At 37.9% G+C, this 18,452-nt stretch overlaps 1 protein-coding gene across 2 annotated transcripts in view; it reads right to left on the bottom strand.

The window, feature by feature from the left end:
• Positions 1–296: 296 nt before the first annotated feature.
• KIAA1958 (KIAA1958 ortholog) overlaps positions 297–18,452 on the bottom strand; it is a 50,162-nt gene continuing 32,006 nt past the window's right edge. The window contains exons 3-4 of one of the 2 annotated variants that reach the window (XM_072154808.1): positions 4,356–4,528; positions 297–1,763 (exon numbers count right to left, since the gene is read on the bottom strand). In XM_072154808.1, coding sequence (XP_072010909.1) covers positions 960–1,763; positions 4,356–4,528 — 977 coding nt within the window. In that variant the 3' untranslated portion in view covers positions 297–959. Of the gene's footprint in view, positions 1,764–4,355; positions 4,529–8,539; positions 10,580–18,452 lie in introns of those variants that run through there. The other variant, XM_072154802.1, reaches the window with a different exon arrangement.

The following is an 18,452-nucleotide window of genomic DNA, read 5'->3' as shown; positions in this document are numbered from 1 at the left end:
AGGATGATGCTGGCTTACCTATTACACAGCTAGCCTCCATCAAATGCCTCACTGACATGACAGCACAAAAAAATGCAGGGAAGGGGAGCCTTTGGTGCTAAATTTTCAAAAGAACAATTTTTATCTAACCAGAAAACCCCTAAAATGAATGTTTACTTTGCTGTAGTATCCAAGAAAATATTACTAAGATGGGATTTGTAGGCCCAGGAATAGTGAACATGTATAAATATGGACATGACTACGTACATAAATAAATTGTGAACACCAAGTCTTATGTATTGGAGTCAAACTTATGCATTACAATTTAAAAATAAGATAATATTCTTTGGGTTCCAGTAAAAGGCATGTTAAATGTGCTGTCATTTTATTGAACATACAGTTGTGATTTCTATTGCCACATATTCTCACAGTGGGGTGGTAGGCATGGCCTCGTTCCCTGGTAATAATAATCTTTATTTATGTAGCGCCATCATATTCCCTAGCACTTTCATATGGATATCACATTTAGGCAGTTGTAAATGTGATCCATGGCCTGTAAGTGATGACCGAGCCGGTATGTCCGCCAGACAATGCCCTTTGGGCATCTCCTCAAATGATATGAGCAGGTGTTTTTATTAGTGGTAACATGAATGTGTGTAAAATTACAAATATTTTACTAAAACTTTACCTCCGAGAAAGTTGTGCTATTGTGATGCAGTTTCCATCTCCTTATTTTGTGGTCTTATTGTAGTTGCTAAAAGGCACTATTTGTAACCTACCGTGTGGGTAATGAACTCTACCAATGACATGGAATCAGCCTTCATCTAATCTAAACTAAAATATAGTTTACACAAAAAACAACTTGTATGACAAAGTGTAGGCCAGGATTCCAGGTCAATGACACCACTTTAACAAGTCCTTTAGGATATCCCGCTGGTCAGCATTGTGCAAGTAATTCATTTAAAGAACTGTGGAATTTCTCAATAGTTGTTGACTGGACCAAATTTTCGAAATGTCTGTGTAAATGAAACAAAGGTATAATTGTCACATTGCTCTAACTTCACTCGTTTTGCCAGCTTTGGGACAACACCACGTAGAGATCTTAGCCCCATTCTCTGTTCCTCATACCAGACCTTCTCCATTCCACTGACCTCTTTCCGTGCTGTCAGGTAAAATGGTGTGTTTGGTCCCATCTGAGATGGTGGACGATAGGTGTACATGTACTTATAAAGGAGACAGTATGGGCAGCGTCTGTGTCCTTTTGAATGTTCATGGTAAATCTGGCCATAGCACATCTTATTGGGGTTTGCTTGTTTGTCCCTTTTAATGCTGTCCGTTCTAGCAAAGAAAGGTTGATTATTTCCATCCTTCAGCAATTCTATGTCTCCAAACATTAGATCTGCATGCTCCTGCAAGGTTCTCATGTTTAGAAACTGACTGTTGTATTTTACCACTGAGGACAACAATGGCACAGGCCCATCATCGCCTAGACACCCTATTCTCCACATTTCCTCCTCATCCGCTAGAGTAAAGTAAACAATATTGCGTGACCGGGAGCCCGACATTCCAGCTTTGTTGAGCATTCTCAGTTTTTCCTTCAGTTTCTGTGAGGAGGAATTGAAGACACTGCTGGTGATAGAGAAACCGACTCCAGCATTTTTCAGAATGCGGTCTAAGCCTCTGCGTATTGCATGAAGAGATGTAGCCAAAAAATCCGATCCATCAGTTTTTTTCACTGTCACGTAAAAATCTTCCAGAAGCTCATTTAGCTTAACTGCAGGGACCTTAAACATGAAGTAAGAACACATGTGTTAGTTATAAAAGATTATATTTATTATTAAACCTTGCCGCCTACTATCATACTAAAGCTGGGACAAAATACCAGGGTTGGAGTTTTAGTAAGGTAGCCAATACTAGGATGTAGGGATCCATGGACGCTATTGACAATGACTAATCAAAATGCAGTGACATGGGTTGTACAGACAGCAATGGATCATACACATGTAGAAAGCTATGGGCAACGGTGCACAACCTGGCAATGAGACCCTCATTATCGACCACCTCCTTCGTGGCACTCAAGTCTAATTTTTTCTGGTGGCTTATTTAGTCATTTTTACACTTTAATAGAGAGTAGACATCATAGTTTTTTCCCCTTTTTATTTAGAAAGGGAGTGATATGGTTTTATAAAAGCTTTTAAAACCTCTTCCAGAGTGCTCTGTGCCCTACCAGAGCCCTGACCTAAACCCAATTGAGTATCTAGAGAGACTTGAAAATGGCTTCCACCAACGTTCACCATCCAACCTGAGGGAACTGTAGAAGATCGGCAAGGAAGAAAGGCAGATGATCCCCAAATCCAGGTGTAAAAACCTTGTTGCGTCATTCCCAAGACGACTCATGGCTGTACTAGCTCAAAAGGTGCTTCTACTCAATACTGAGCAAATGGTCTAAATACTTAGGGCCATGTGATATTTAAGTTTTTCTTGTTTAAAAAAAAAATAGCAAAAATATCTACATTTCTGTTTTTTTACTGAGCAAAAAAAAAACCTTTTTTGATAGGCTGCAATGAAACAAAGAGTAAAAAATCTAAAAGGCTCTAAATACTTTCCCTACCCACTGTATATGCATGTCTATTGTAAGGACAGGTGCTCCACTATTTTAATATACAGTGAAGGGGGAAGTGCCATTCTACAACCATATGGCAAATGGACATAACAGTTTGAGTATACCTACTGAGCCCCATCCTCATGACTAATGGTGATCAGACTCCCAGTTATAATAGATATATTCCCTTTTCTGTGGATAGCTGATGAATGTTTTATGGTATTTAGACATTGAAAAATTACATAAATATGGTATAATCTTAATTATTTTATCTTCGTGATTGTACCAACCCAAACATTACAAAGGGATGTGCAATTTGGACTGTGAAAAAAATAAAAACAAAACCCATAAGAAAATGGCATACCGTATATACTCGAGTATAAGCTGAGGCCCCTAATTCTACTACAAAAAACTGGGAAAACCTATTGACTCAAATATAAGTTGAGGGTGGGAAATGCATTGGTCACAGCCCCCCACCCCCAAGTATATAGCCAGCAGCCCCCCTTTAGTATATAGCCAGCCAGCCCCCTGTAGTATGTAGCCTGCCAGCCCCCTGTAGTATGTAGCCTGCCAGCCCCATGTAGTATGTAGCCTGCCAGCCCCATGTAGTATGTAGCCTGCCAGCCCCATGTAGTATGTAGCCTGCCAGCCCCATGTAGTATGTAGCCTGCCAGCCCCATGTAGTATGTAGCCTGCCAGCCCCCTGTAGTATGTAGCCTGCCAGCCCTTGCCCCAGTATATAGCTAGCAGTCCCTGTGCCCCAGTATATAGCCAGCAGTCCCTGTGCCCCAGTATATAGCCGCCCCGTTCCTTTATGCATCTGCCCCCCCGCCACCCATTATACAGACAGTTGATTAAAATAAAAATCAAACTCACCTTTCCGGCGCACCCGCATGTCTTCTGTGCCATCCGTCAGTCAGCGGCAGGTCCGTGCGGCGCACAGCTCTGACGTCGACGACCGCGGCTGACATCAGAGCGTGTGCTGTCAGAGCCTGTGATGTCGCACGGACCTACCGCTGACTGACGGATCGCATAGAATATCTGCGGGGTCACCGGAAAGGTGAGTTTTGAGTTTTTTAAAAAATTGACTCGAGTATAAGCCAAATTTGCGTTTTTCGGCTTATACTTGAGGATATATACGGCAATTGTCTTGTTTCACATTTTTTCTAGCTATCCAGTACATTTCAAAGAACATTACATGGAGCCAGCCAGATCAATTTGTCCTGCTGATTAGAAATCTACACCTATACAGGTCTGTAAATGGTAAACAATTATTATGGATTTTCAAATGCAGGGAGTCAATAATAAAATAAGTTGTATAGTGTAACCTGCCACTTTTCAGTGTTCATACTGTGAAAGATAAACCTAGCTGCCAAGTGTCCTAGAATTGAGGAAACAAATTTCTTTAGAATTAGACAATGACAATAGGAACTCCTTATTAGGTCAACTGGCCATTAGCAAGTTTGTTCTGATTAAAAAACTAATTGGACTGGCAAGATTTCTCAGACCCAACCTTATATCACAGAACTCAGCATGTAGGTTCAGTCCAGTGATACCGTATGAGGTTCGGTCCAGGAAATCCCATCAGCACAAAATAGGTCCAGTGATATGAGGTTCCAAGAAATCCTGTCAGCTCACAGTCAGATTTTCTTGGTCTAAACTCGCAACTGGCCTTGTACATAGCTGATCCCCAACTCCTAACACCCCAGATAACCAGCTTTGATAGGGACACAGGACGGACAGTAAAACATTCACGGTCACTGTGTAAACTTACCTTGGTGAAGTCCATACAGTCTTTAAGCCCCTTGGTCATACACCAGTACCTCCAGACATTTAAAGCATACAGTGTAGCTTTGGTTGTGTTTGAGCTCACAGCGCTGATACAGAGATCTTTCAGGTCATCATGAAAATGAAACATGGGGAACCTGTTCAGCTTGGTTGAGTATGCTGCAAATGATAGACAAACATCCATGTATCATACAGGTATAACAACAGTATGCATGTTTTATTAGCCATGGCAGTGTACATATCAGAATAAGAGTATATAATTTGAAGTTTGAAATAGGAATCTTTTGTGTTCTATGAAACCATAAGAAACAATTTAATTACTGTTTTCATCTATTTTATTTATAAAGTAAATTAAGCTCTGTTGTAATTTCTTGGAAATGGGTAAAGGAAATGCCATCTCATTAAAAATACTTTTGTCTAACAAGCAGAAGAGAACTGTTAATATGTTTTTGCACCCTATATTGAAATTTCTGTAATCCAAAGTGGTCTGCAGTTTCTATTTAATCCCAATTTATAAATATAATCACACCTGTAGTCATTTCTGTGGTTTCTGTGAATAGAAAAGAATTGCCATCACTTTTTTATTTAGAATAAAAATTGAGTAAAATTAATCTGTATACTGGGTTAAGAAAAAAAAAAGAAAGACAATTCCAGTTTAAAATAAATGACATAACCAAACTATAAAAAACTTGGGTAATTCCGTAGTTGTATTAGATTGATGAATAAAGGTTGTTTCCCCTTTATTCACAGTGAAAGCAAAGTCCCTGCAGAAGATGTGGAAATGTGTTTTTTTTGTTTTTTAATTTCACCGCATGTGGAATTTTTAACTAGCTTCCCAGTACATTGCACAGAATATTAAATGGTGCCACTAGGAAGGAAAATTCATACCAGAAGATAATAATCTGAGATGTAGCACTGTAAACTAAAAAAGTAATGGCTTTTGAAGGTGGGAAGTTAAAAGAATGCAAGACTAGAATTACTGTGGTAATCTCTGTATATATATTTGTTATCCAGGCCTCTGTCCCTACAAAAACAGCTTTTACAATTATGCTAATGAGCCTGAAGGGCTCCTGTGGGTGTTACCAAAGCCCTCCCCCATGCTGCCACTACAACTGCTCCTCTGCTCTCCCAGCACTTCCCCCTCCAACTGTGTGAGATTACATCAGGCAGAAGGGTAGATAAAGCCAGAGGAAGGAAGGGCTCTGGTAACACCCCAGTTGCCCTTTAGACTCATTATCATATATTAAAAGTTTAGAAGGAAGGAGGCCATGGATAACAAATATAAGAAGATTACCACAGTGCCTGGATCTATGAGTGTCCCTGGTTTATCATGATTTTGATGGTATAATGTAATACATATATATTGCACTGTTAGGATGGTAGAGTTCTAGACCATCGGGCTATACTCTATTGAGTGTATAATGAAGCTGATGCAGCTGTGGGGAGATGTAGTTGGTTTAGTGGGGAGGTCCTTTATCAAGATAAAATTTAGATAACGAAAAAGCATAAGAATGCTAAAAATATTTCTGGATCTATAGCTACGTCTGTAAATGCATTTCTAGAACACATGATGTGTATAATGAAGGTGCATATCAAAGAAGAATAATTCAGAAGACAGTGCTCTATTCTTAGATTATCTGTCATCTGGTGTCTTAGCCTGAATAAAAGCTGTAAGACATGTATTTTTTTACAAGCTAAAGTGACTTTTTTATAGGAACTATTTATGCAAATGCTTTTCAATGCTCATAAGAGAGATTTATGAGATTACGAATAGAGAATCAACTAGGATTTGATGTTTTCATTTTAGTATTTTTTCAAACATATGTTTATAGAATTGAAAATCATTACTTTTTAATACACATGTATTTACATTTTTGTGTAAATTTATCACAGAAGTCAAATGGTTGTATTTTGTGGGAGGCACAAGACACAACTAAATAGGTGTAGTGGTGGAAATCATATCATGGAAAGGTGAATACCTATGTAATAACATCCACGGATCCCCCACCATTCTGCTCTAACAATACCTGGAAAGTATCATCAAAGTAAATATTATTCAGGGGGTTCAGTCTTAAGGAGATGCACTGTTGGGCTCTGTTCATGGTGGCCGTAGCTAACTAAATGTTATTTATAACAGCAAACATGCCATATTTATATCGGCTGCTACAATATTTTTGTGTTAATAAATAATGTAAGCTTAACAGTAGGGAAACTAGCAGACATGCAGGTCTGTGGGCATGGCTGTAAGCGGAAGGTCTTCAGTTTATCAGTTCTTGGTGTCCGTTGTTCTATTCCATAGCAGACACTACTAGCAGTGGTATGAACTTCGAAATTTTAGTAAGTCTTACTGAGCAATAATTAATATAATTCATTTTCTCTGGAAAACTCATTTAAAGGGATTTTTTTTATCTTAAAAAGCAAGTTGGGTCCAACGACCTAATGTCTGAGAATTTACCACCCTGGAATGTTTTTTGCTTTTTTTCTGTTATGATCATCTTCCTCGCATGTCTTATATTAATTTTCAATAAACCATGTTTAAAACTGGAACGCAATTCAATTAAAGTGGTATTCCCATCTCATATGTGAGATTGATGCACGTCTCACCCCTGAAAATCAGCATGGATGGCGCACCCAGGTACAGTGAAAATTTATTAACAGACAAGCATCATTATTTGAATATAAAAACTGTATGCACTATTAGATTACACAGTACTTGAATTTACAACCCAAAATGTTTAATCCAGTGCCATTTTGCTGCCATTAAAAGATTTATAGTAACTCACTTCCAAACAAACATCTATGAACGCTCTTAATATAGTCTAGGGTCCTATACCATTTACCTATATAAAATCTCCTCCAAAGTCATGTGAAAATGAGCAGAAAACAGTCATCTTTTGCTAGAGCAAGTCAGGCTGAGGGGGGATATCACTTTTGCTTATGCTTCTGTTAGCTACAGAACCAGAGATATAGGCAAGTAAATTCATAGTTGGTAATCCAATTCCATACATCTTTAACTCCTTGTATCTCCGGTTGTGTAGCTCACAGCATCACAGGCCTGATATGATTTTAAAGATCCAATTCTCATCTTTAATCTGATACCATGGTTCTAAGTAGTATAAAACCCAATAGATAGACATCAGAAATGGCACTACTCCTTCTGGGTCATCTCTGGCAATGATGACACAGGCTGAGAAGCTGGAGCACTGCCATAAATATAGACACCTATATTTTTGGTATCATAGGAGCTAGAACCATGGTACGGAAGACAAATTAAAGACGAGAATCTTATTTCCTGTGGTGAAGTGAGCTTTAGAAATGGGGATACAGGTAAATGAAAAAGGTAGGAATTGGATCTTTATCTACATTTTGCATTCCCTACTACCTGCCTATCTCTAGTTCTGTAAATCACATACCCACAAGCCTGATGCAGCTCGAAAGATTAAATTTTCTTCTTTAATCTGATAAAAGATGACATAAAAATATCAAAGATTTCATACCCAGAGTTTTATGCTAAGTGGCAACGAGTACATGTGACATTTCTATACCTAAAAGATTTACAGTTGTATCTCTTCCAATCATGCCCTGAACCCCTATAAACACACCCCCTAAATCACATTTTAAACAGCGTCGAAGACATGATCTTTATTAAATTGGTCTATCTGTAACTTTCAACTGCAGATCAAGCTGAAAGACAATTTGATTTTCATTCACCTGACAGAAGATATGGCTAATGCATTCAAAACTATAATACAGTAAGTGCAACTTCTGGATCTAAACTCAATTCTACGCCCTCTAGGAGTGGGTGTAGATTTGAGCTGTAATTTAATCCATTTTCTGGTGTAAATTACTCTGACCATGCCGTGCCCATAAGCCATACCCCTGATACACCTATTTTTTCAGAAAAGTCCCATGAAATTACAGGATATTCTCCAGGATATCTTCTTCTCTAGACAAACATTCCTGTCATAAGTTTTTGAAGCGCGCACAAGTCAATTTACAATATTTAGGTTTGTATGTGTGAACAAGGTTTTGTAAAAGCCAAACAGTAAATGTTCAACAAACCTGTACATTTTTAATAATGATAATAATAATATGACTCTCACCTAAAAAACAACCAATGTTTTAGGACAGGGTTTTAGGAGAAATAAATCTAAACACAACCGATGGGTGTGATATTGTACATTTTTTTTAATAAATTATAGCTTTCTCACCATGTTGCATCAAGATTGTAAATACTGCAATAACTTTAATAAATTAAAATTAAATTTCAAGAGAAAACCATTCAACAATAATGGACACTTGTCACAGAATCGACTTGATATCACACAAAAATATGCAGATTTTTCATCTGTATTTTAGAGGTCAAAAACATAACATTTCAGTAGTTTTACATGCCTCAGTGACCACTATTTTGAAGTGACGTACATATATGTGTTGGTGGCCCACTTTAGGCTCACAACAGTGCAGATGAGTTGAGGAACAGTCTTCACGCCATAAACACCATTGCATATTGCTATAAATGATAACTTGTCTTGATGCTACACTTGTACAAATCCTAGGGTTAAAATCCTACATTTGTCCAAAAAATAAAAGAATATTAATTAAAAAAGTTAAAATGCAACTATCTCAATGTTTTCAGTCCATGAAAGGCATAACAGAGAGAGCTCTAGTTGCTTATTTTATCAAGTGCAGAAGACATAAAGGCCGCTATATAAACTTCTAGGTCTCACTGGTCAGGCAGGCATTCAGGAACTGGGAGGCTGGCCGCAACATGGGCCTACTTCTGGGATTATTTTAGGGATTAAAATATTAAAATGATAGCACCCTTTCTTGACAATGTAGCCTGTTGCTTGGCTCATCAGTCAAGGCATTAGTATTACTTGATTTTAAAAGAGTCCTTCAAGGTAAATTTTCAGAGCTACAACATGCATCTGATAGACCACTAAAGTATAAATATTATTGTAGGTGCAATACGTAAACTAGCTCTATTAACAGACTTGTAATGAGAAAAAAAACAACAAAATATATTATCATTTCTTTTGTTTCTAAGGTGACTAACAGTAGAAGAGGGCCAGACTCAAACATTCAATCACAGTTTAAATTTTAGTACTAAGTCTAAAATCCTAACTAGGCCTTCTAGCGATCGTTATCCAGCTACACATCAAGCCGTGTCTGAGGAAGAGTCATAAGAGGCTGAAACAATAAAGTTTCCCGGTCCCGAGTGAGTTGCCATAGACTGAGCAGCTTGCTGGCTCAAATTGTTACAGATCAGGACTAGTTGATTACTTTGGGCTTCCGATAGAGTGCTGCAGCTTTGATACACACTAAAGTTGGTTTTTCTTCCAGGTATGTTACCTTTCTCACACATGGTTTTCACCATTTTGGCCAGTTTGTTTTTACCAAGAGCCTGACAGTTGTACCAGTGAAGAGCAGCTAGGTTAACTACAGGCTTGATGGATAGATAGAAAGGAGCGTCTTCATAGCGCATTGCTGGAGGTCGTCTTTGTGCATATTCTTTGTAGTCTTGAACAGGACATGTTTGTGGAGAGTGTGGTGTGGCATATACTCTACATTCTGTCCCTGCTCTCTTGACCTTAGCATCAGGGCTTTCCTGGCCCATCCACTCAAGAAATTCCAATCCAGTCTCCAATATTCGAAGCCTGACATCTCCCCATTTAAGTGTAGAACCATGAAAACCTGTACAATGTCCAAAAGCTTTTGTGTTGTTCAACCAGACAAGATTAAGCAGACCTTCAGGATTGTAGCGACTCAAAAGACCTCTCTTTCGAAGGATAAGTTCATCAGCAAATGTGAGCTTCATAGACTTATGGGGTTTGTTTCCTTTCCCTTTGCACCGTAGTTCAATTTGCTTTTGTTTTAGAGCTTCCTGTGACCTTTTAAATTCCTTGTCTCTTGTAATGCTATACCCATACCTGTGCTCCTTCAGATATCGTTCCAGGCCACACTGATAATTGGCTAAGCTGTTTGGCTCATATTCAGACCCATCTTTTTGCCTAGCATCTACAAAGAAAGAAGCCAGGTAGTCATCTAGTTCTTTGCAAGGGATCATGTAGATTTCTCTTGTCTCCATGGGGTATTTAGAGATGATGAACTCTCTAAAGTTTCGCAAAGCAGTTTGTGTGCTACGAATTGTTTTCTCATTCTGTTCTCGGTTGAACTCGGCTGTGACATCATCTTCGTCTAAAGAGACTATAACGGGAGAATAGGAAGAAGAGGAAAGCAAAAAAAGGAATGGAAAAAATATTGATACAAGGAAATAAAAAAGGAATAAAACACATAAATGGCGAAAAATGAAGGTATGAAGTAAATAAAAGAAGGGAAGGAGAGGGAAGAGAGAAAAGAAAACATGGTTGTAAATTTCTGTCTCTGTTTTTTAAAAAAAAGCAAAATAAATTGCATTTTAGAACATTTTTACATACCTGTTAAGACAGCCAACTTCAGTAGTTTCACAAATGATGTAGCAGAGCATAACAAAAAAGAATTCAGTAATAGTTCTTCGTGTCACTGGGCACTCACAGTGCATGTAGATTGGCAGGAAAAAATGTGATATTGGAGATAATCCACATTTTGAGAAAAAAAAATTGTGAGATAAAAAAGTTTTTGCTTTTACATTTTATCCCACTGCTTCATGCGTGTCAAATGAACTGCTAAGCGCATTTGTATGTGCTCCATTTGTGAAACCAGAGGTTGTACTGGTTCCATTTCATTAATTTCAGCTTTTAAAATCTCTCACGTTCATAATGAATATTAAGCAAAATGCTAAAGCCAGCCACATGCAGCTTACACAGAAGCAGAACCACCACACCATCTGAAAGTTTTTGCATAAAATACAGTAGTAGAACAGTCGGATGAAATCTAAAGCAAATAGTGTATGCTTAAATACTGTTGTGCATGATATAACAGGTTGTGTCTATGAGAACAAATGCAAATAGAAGGTGTGGGACACAGCATCAATTACTAATATATACAACTTAAATGAAGCCAACATTTTATTACATTGACTCCTCTAGGAAAGTCACCCTGTAGTGTCATTATATTATTACCATACCCATCTTATGGTTAAGAATGAATAATTCAAGATGACAATTAATACATTTACACCTACAACTCACAGGATTAGGTGACAAGGAGCAGGGCAGATATCACTTGGTTTATAGACACATTTATTATTTCAAGGTAGGACCTAAGAAATCTACATAGTTCCTAAAATGACTGCTCAAAAGTGAAGTAAGAATGAAGATAAAAGATAATAAAGAGAACACAAAAAAATTTTTTTTGTAATTTTATTTTAGTGAATAGATTTTATCTATTAAACCAACATTAACACGGACTGTTTTGTACTGTATTAAGTTTTTACACTAGAGTTAGGTTACATTCACACCATGTCTTGTATACACATCTGTATATGGTTATCATATACGCTAGGCAAGCTCCTGGAGTATACGCTAAGAATTTACAGAAACATATACTGACAGACATAAGTATCCTTTTACCTCCATCTGCAAAGTATAAGTTGTATACTGTGGAAAACACAGGATGGAAAGATGCAACAAGCTACATATATCCAACCTTCTCCTTTTGATATGTTCAGTGGATGCCATTGGAGACAACATATTGCATCCCTCCCCAAATCTCTCCTCATCATATGCTCAAAAAGGTCCCCAGTCATGTAACTGTCTATATAAGGACAGTTACATTACTGGGACAATCACCCACTACATTGGTAGCAGGGGGAGGTGTAGGACCAGGACACATTGTATATGCATTCAGTGGGATGCATCTTAGCACTCCACTATAAGGATATATTGGGAAACCTCAAAAAATATCCTTACAACAGACTGCAAAAATGTTGTTGCGCTCACCCCTCCTCCTCTCCAGCATACGTACCGAGCATATGTTTGTGTGCATGTAGCCTTAGTGTCATAGGGATTGTTAGAATATCTTACATTTAAAGATTTTTTCAGATGCTTAGAATTTATAGAGGGGTTCTTTCTGATTCATCCTAATTGAGCTACAACCTCCTGCACATAATGTCAAGTACCTGCCACATGTATACATTAGACCAAAGCCCCATTGATTTCCATATATCTGGATCCACTTACACCTGCAGCTGTGAAGCTGACATCTACTTTCCTCAGTAATAATAGGAGGGTCATGGAGGGTCCAAGAAACACTGTTTAGTTTAGGACTCTCCCTCCCTGTAAAATTCTATTTTTTTAGTTACTATATAATAAATCTTATACTGCATATTACTATTCACTGTGTTTTCAGTATGACATGCATGACTGGCTTGTGGCCTACGGAAAAAAAGAACAATGCAAATTATCTAGACGCTGTGCTAACTGAAGATCTAATGTGAAAATACAAATATTAGGAATGATTATACAAACAGTATACTGCACAAACCTATGCCGGCTTTAATGAAAGCCTTGAGACATAAAAGTCATGCACTGACAAGCGAGATTAATTACATCTCTTAGTTTTGCAACATGCTGAAAGAGAAGAAGCTTTGCTTTTATTGTTATTGAAACAAAACTGTGAATCCTTGCATTAGGAATAAGCACAAATTACGAAAATGAATGAATAATTCAGAGCTGTATTATTACTTGTAGACCTATTCTTTTCAGATGACTAATATTATGTGCTACACAAATGAGACCTGCTTGCTGCAAATCTGTCAAGGACACCAGATAATTAGGTTACTGGGTGGAACACATCTAGACTGTGTAACCTTATCTGCACCGTCTTACATATACCACAGAGCACTCATTACATTAAGTGATTATTTGTTCATCATTAGGTAACCAGTTATTGGGTTCAAATGCCTTTTTAATGTCTACTTAGATTGCCCATCTGTAATATTGACAGCTTACATAATAAAGATGAAACTTTCTAGTCAAAGCCATATGTCTAGAGGTCTCAAAAAAGATGAGAATAGATATTACTACAGTTTCTTCAATAGTAAAAAAGCTCCAGTTTAAAAGAATGAAACCATCCTTTTTGATGAATAGGTGGCCTTAAATTGATTTTCTGTACTGTCCAGCCCTATGTGGATTATCTAAACCCTTCTATATCCATATAATATTATGATTGCCCGATTAACACATCCTGAAGCTACCGATTTGGCAAGCTCTGTGCAGCGCTGTGTAATCTGTGTGCACTAAAAATAAAGGAATTATTATTACGCCTTTCTTTGTATATGTCCCTGATTTGACTGTATTGTTTCCTGCATTGTGGCTTTGTATGGAGCCAAATGTAACTAATAAAAAGTGTATTTAAACAGCTTATCACCTTTTATCAAGAAATACACATTGGGGCACATGTATCAAAAGTCTGGCTATTGGACATTTCTGCTAGTCAGATGTATCTTTGAAGTTTTTCCTTACTGATACATGCGACTGCACTGTTGTACCAATTACTTATGTTCCGGATTTGGCTGCATTGTTAGACCATCTACTAATGTTCTTAATATGACATCATTGTACGGTTATACCTACTTCTATGTGACCATTCCAGTATAGCTACCACCAATATTCCGGATTTGACTGTACTGCTATACCCATTACCTTTGTCCCTGGTTTGGCCTTCTGCTAATGTTCTCGATTTGACTGTATTGTAATTACTAGTGGATCATAATATAGGCGGTTTGGGTGGTAGCCCGGGGGCCTTAGCCTTCTAGGGGACCCATGGCCACCTAAACCACCCTACAAATTTTATACTCAGAAAGACCTTCACCCATAAAATCCTTGCATGTCTGTTCCTGCTCTCAGGAACAGACATTTCAGGACCTTTGAAGGCCCTCCAAAAGGTCCTGAAAGAACAGATTAAAAGCAGGCAGGAGGGACGCATCTTCCATTCCCCAAGAAGCCCGATTCTAGTACCATATGAAGGAAGTGATTCCAGACTTGTAGGGTCTATAATACGCAGCCCAGGGCCCATCCCAGTTTTAATCCACCCCTGATTGTTATACCTACTATTAATATTCCTAATTTGACAGAAACATTACAAACCCACAAAATACATATGAGGAATTGTTGAAACCAGGCCTAGTGCCTGCCAGGTTCAAGTCTAATTTGAGAAAAACAATGCAGTTTTGGTGATGTAGCAAAGTAATGTTATCATAGTGGACTAAGCTACATAAAGATAGCAAACTTGACAGACAATGCAAGAGTGACCAACTGGAAAACAACTTACAGGCCATTCAAAATCAGGTCAGAAAAGAAAAGTTATAAAATGATCGGGGTAACTGTCCATACTAGCTTTGTCACCAATAGAAAGCTATGCTAAGCGTTTCAAGAGGCACATACAGGCTTACTCGAAAATACATGTGGCACCCATTAAAATATTGAGGGGGCCAGTCATGCAGCCCTTGACATGCTATTGAATGAAATAAACAAGGGAACATAGTCACTAATGGAACATTAAAGAGTAGTATGATGAATAAAAGACACTCGATAGAGAATAACCAGTGTATGCCTATTACTTACAGCACTACAGAAAATTGAGAGGGTTAGTAATGCGGATTCAGACGTCAGCAATGAAGCAGGATTGTTTACACGGAGAACATGTTATTTCTTACCTGCCTTTTTTTGTGACAGCAGCACTTTAACTTTGCTAGAGTAAAGCTATCTACTGTGCCTGACAAGGCCCTGACACAATAATAAAAGCCAGGCACTTGCATCTTCACACAGGAGGCTATATATCAAACTGTATACTAGCTGAGCTGGCAAATCCATGAAGCTTTCACACCCAGGTCTGAAGAACCAATTATTACACAGTATATTTTAGCGCAGGAATCAGCTATCTTTCTAAAAACTAAAATGCACCATTACATATCAAACTTATCAAATGGCGCATAAAATATGCAAGTTTAGCGTTTGTATAGCACTGGAAGACTGGATTTGTAATATTAAAAAATCCAATTTATTAGTGTATATGAACACAATATAAAAGTACACAAAAACCAAAAAAATATATTTAAAAATCTTATGGGTATTAGAACAACGTATTTCACACTCAGACCGAGTGCTTCATCGGTCCGAGCGCGAAACGCGTTGTTCTAATACCCATAAGATTTTTAAATATATTTTTTGTTTTTTATGTAGTTTTATATTGTGTTCATATACACTAATAAATTGGATTTTTTAATATTACAAATTCAGTCTTCCAGCGCTATACAAATACTCAACATGCTTATTTTATGCTTCATTTGATAAGTTGAAATATTGGAATCGGGTTTCAAAGAAGGAGAAGGACCAACCTCAAGAGCGTGCCTGCAGGAAGACGCATTCAAAAAAAAAACACAAGCGATTCCCAGAGTTGTGCCTGTCAGCACAACTCTGCCAGGTTAGTAGTTCTACTACGACTTTCAACTAACAAAGGATACTGCACTATAGGAGCGCCCCTTCCCTCTTCACTATTTTTCAGACATTACATATGAAGACCTCAGATATCTCTTAGCTATTAAAGGTATACAAATCTAATATAAAGATGATCGTACAAGCTGCAGTCCTATCCCAAAGCGTATAAGATTACAAATGTGTGCCTATAAGAATACAAATGTATGTGTGTGTATAAGATTACAAATGTTAATAATATAATAATAATTCTTGATTTATATAATGCCTACAGTTTGTGCAGTGCTGCACAAAGCATGTCATTGGTCATGCATCATAAATGTATGTGTGTGTAGAAGAGTACAAATGCATGTGTGTATAAATGTATATAGGTGTATGAGTTTAGAAATTAATGTATGTGTATAAATGTATGTGTGTGAACAAGTGTACAGATGTGTGTATAAATTTATGTATGCCAAAGTATATGAGAGTACGTACTGTATGTGTTTATAAAAATGTGTGTATGAGTGTATAAATGAAGGTACATGTATATGAGTGTATACATGTGTGTATATGAATGTGTAAATATGTGAGTGTACGAATGTATAAATGTATATAATATATGGAGTATATGGCGGTTGTGCGCCAGCGTATGATAGCCCCGCCGCTGCATATTCGCAGCGGGATACATCAAGAGGCTTCCGCCTCCTGATGTATCGGGGCAGCCGGCTGCACAGCGCTTAACCTACGCCAGGCAGGGCCTGGTGTAGAAAAAAAACGCAGCTGGCGACTTTTCACATATGAAAAGTCGCCGGCAGCAGCAAGTGCGCCGGCGCGGGGACATTAACTGGCGTGAAGGTGGCGGATCGGCCCAAATAATCGCAAGTGCTAGCATCTGCAATTAGGCGCAGAGGTCCTGACAAATATGCCCCTATGAGTGAATAAATGTGTGCATGTGCATATAAATGTGTGTATGAGTATATAAACGAGTTAGAGTATAGGAGCATATGCATATGAGGTGTATATGGGTATATGAGAATCTACATGTGTATATATGTGTACAAATGGATGTATATGATTGTATAAATGTATGTTCCTATATATATGAGTGTATAAGTTTCTACAAGAGTATAAATATTTGAATATGAATGTTAGAACAGAACGTAATATTTGGTACAGAATAAATTACATTGGTCAGACATTTCCTGTATTTCTTGACCAAGTTTGCAGACACTGCAGCAGGGATTTTGGCCCTATCCTCTGTACAGATCTTCTCCAGGTCTTTTAGGTTTCAATCAATACCTATTCCTAGACTCTACACTGAAAACAAACAACATATGATAATAGACCACCAATTCATTATTCACAAATGTAAACTTTATTCAGACACAAAAAATGACATATGTACAATCACTATGACATAAAAACATATCCATAAAAACAATCCATGATAAACACTGTAATACATCACAGGTCCAAATAAAGTAATTGCCTAATGTATATCTCACTAAAGTAGCCAAACCTGATAATATAAAGTGCTAGTGCAAAAAAATACATAATACCGTGTTTCTTACCCCCACTATAATGTCCGGGGTATGTGTAATTGATAAACACAAGAAGAATTTTACAAAGTGCTTAGTGCATAAATAATAATAAATACACAGTATTAACAAAAATAATAAATATTAGGCATACTAAAGGGTAACTTCAAAGTGGAAGATCCGGATGTTTAGTCCCTTATATATGCATTACACAATTCATAAATATATCAGCATTGATATATTGACATTGAACATGTTGATATATTTATGAACACGTGCTATGGTGAACTTCTCTGGATGAACAGTATATAAGATTTCTGCACTCATTCTATATATAATATGTTGCCTGCAGAGACGTCACTATGTACAAATTGATCAGCTCGTACTGCTTTTTAACATGCTGCCTACAATTAGACACCATGTATAATGTGATATGTTTGGTTTATGTGTTTTAACTGCATGACTATATAGATGCCTCAATGACTGGCTAATAAAGACGACTTATCTCGTCTTCTGTCTTCAAGCAGTTAAAGGAAATCTACCACCAGAACTTACATTCTGGTATGTCCCCTTTTTTTTAGGTCTTTAAATATTATGAAAATGAGCCTAAGGCCGGCGCCACACAGGGCGCTTTGTCTGCGCTTGCAAACGCAGACAAAGTCGCGTCCACCGGGGCGGGCCTCGGCCCGATCGCATCTGCGTTTCTATGGAAACGCCTGCGATCGGGAACGAGCCGCCGGTGTTTCGCGTTAAATTAACGCAAAACACCGGCGGCTCGTTCCCGATCGCAGGCGTTTCCATAGAAACGCCGATGCGCTCGAGCCGAGGCCCGCCCCGGTGGGCGCGACTTTGTCTGCGTTTGCAAGCGCAGACAAAGCGCCCTGTGTGGCGCCGGCCTAAGGGGCTCTAAGCTCCATAGATGTTAATTGAGCCAGGTGTCTTTTTTATAAAAACACAGGCATAAGAAACTAAAAGAAGAGCAAATGCTTCCAGAGGGGACACACACCACAACGTAAGTGTGAGTAGTTTACAATCCTTGATCCTGGTGGTAGATTTCCTATAAATAAATGTATATAAATTTAACAAATGTGTCATGAAATAATTAAACCAATTATTTTTACAACTTATAAATATTTAATAGATCATAGAAAATATACAATCACACAGTTCTATAAATACTATTGT

Source organism: Engystomops pustulosus, chromosome 1, assembly GCF_040894005.1.
Source record: "Engystomops pustulosus chromosome 1, aEngPut4.maternal, whole genome shotgun sequence".
In the NCBI taxonomy this organism is placed as follows: Eukaryota; Metazoa; Chordata; class Amphibia; order Anura; family Leptodactylidae; genus Engystomops; species Engystomops pustulosus.
This window is presented reverse-complemented; position numbering and strand designations above follow the sequence as displayed.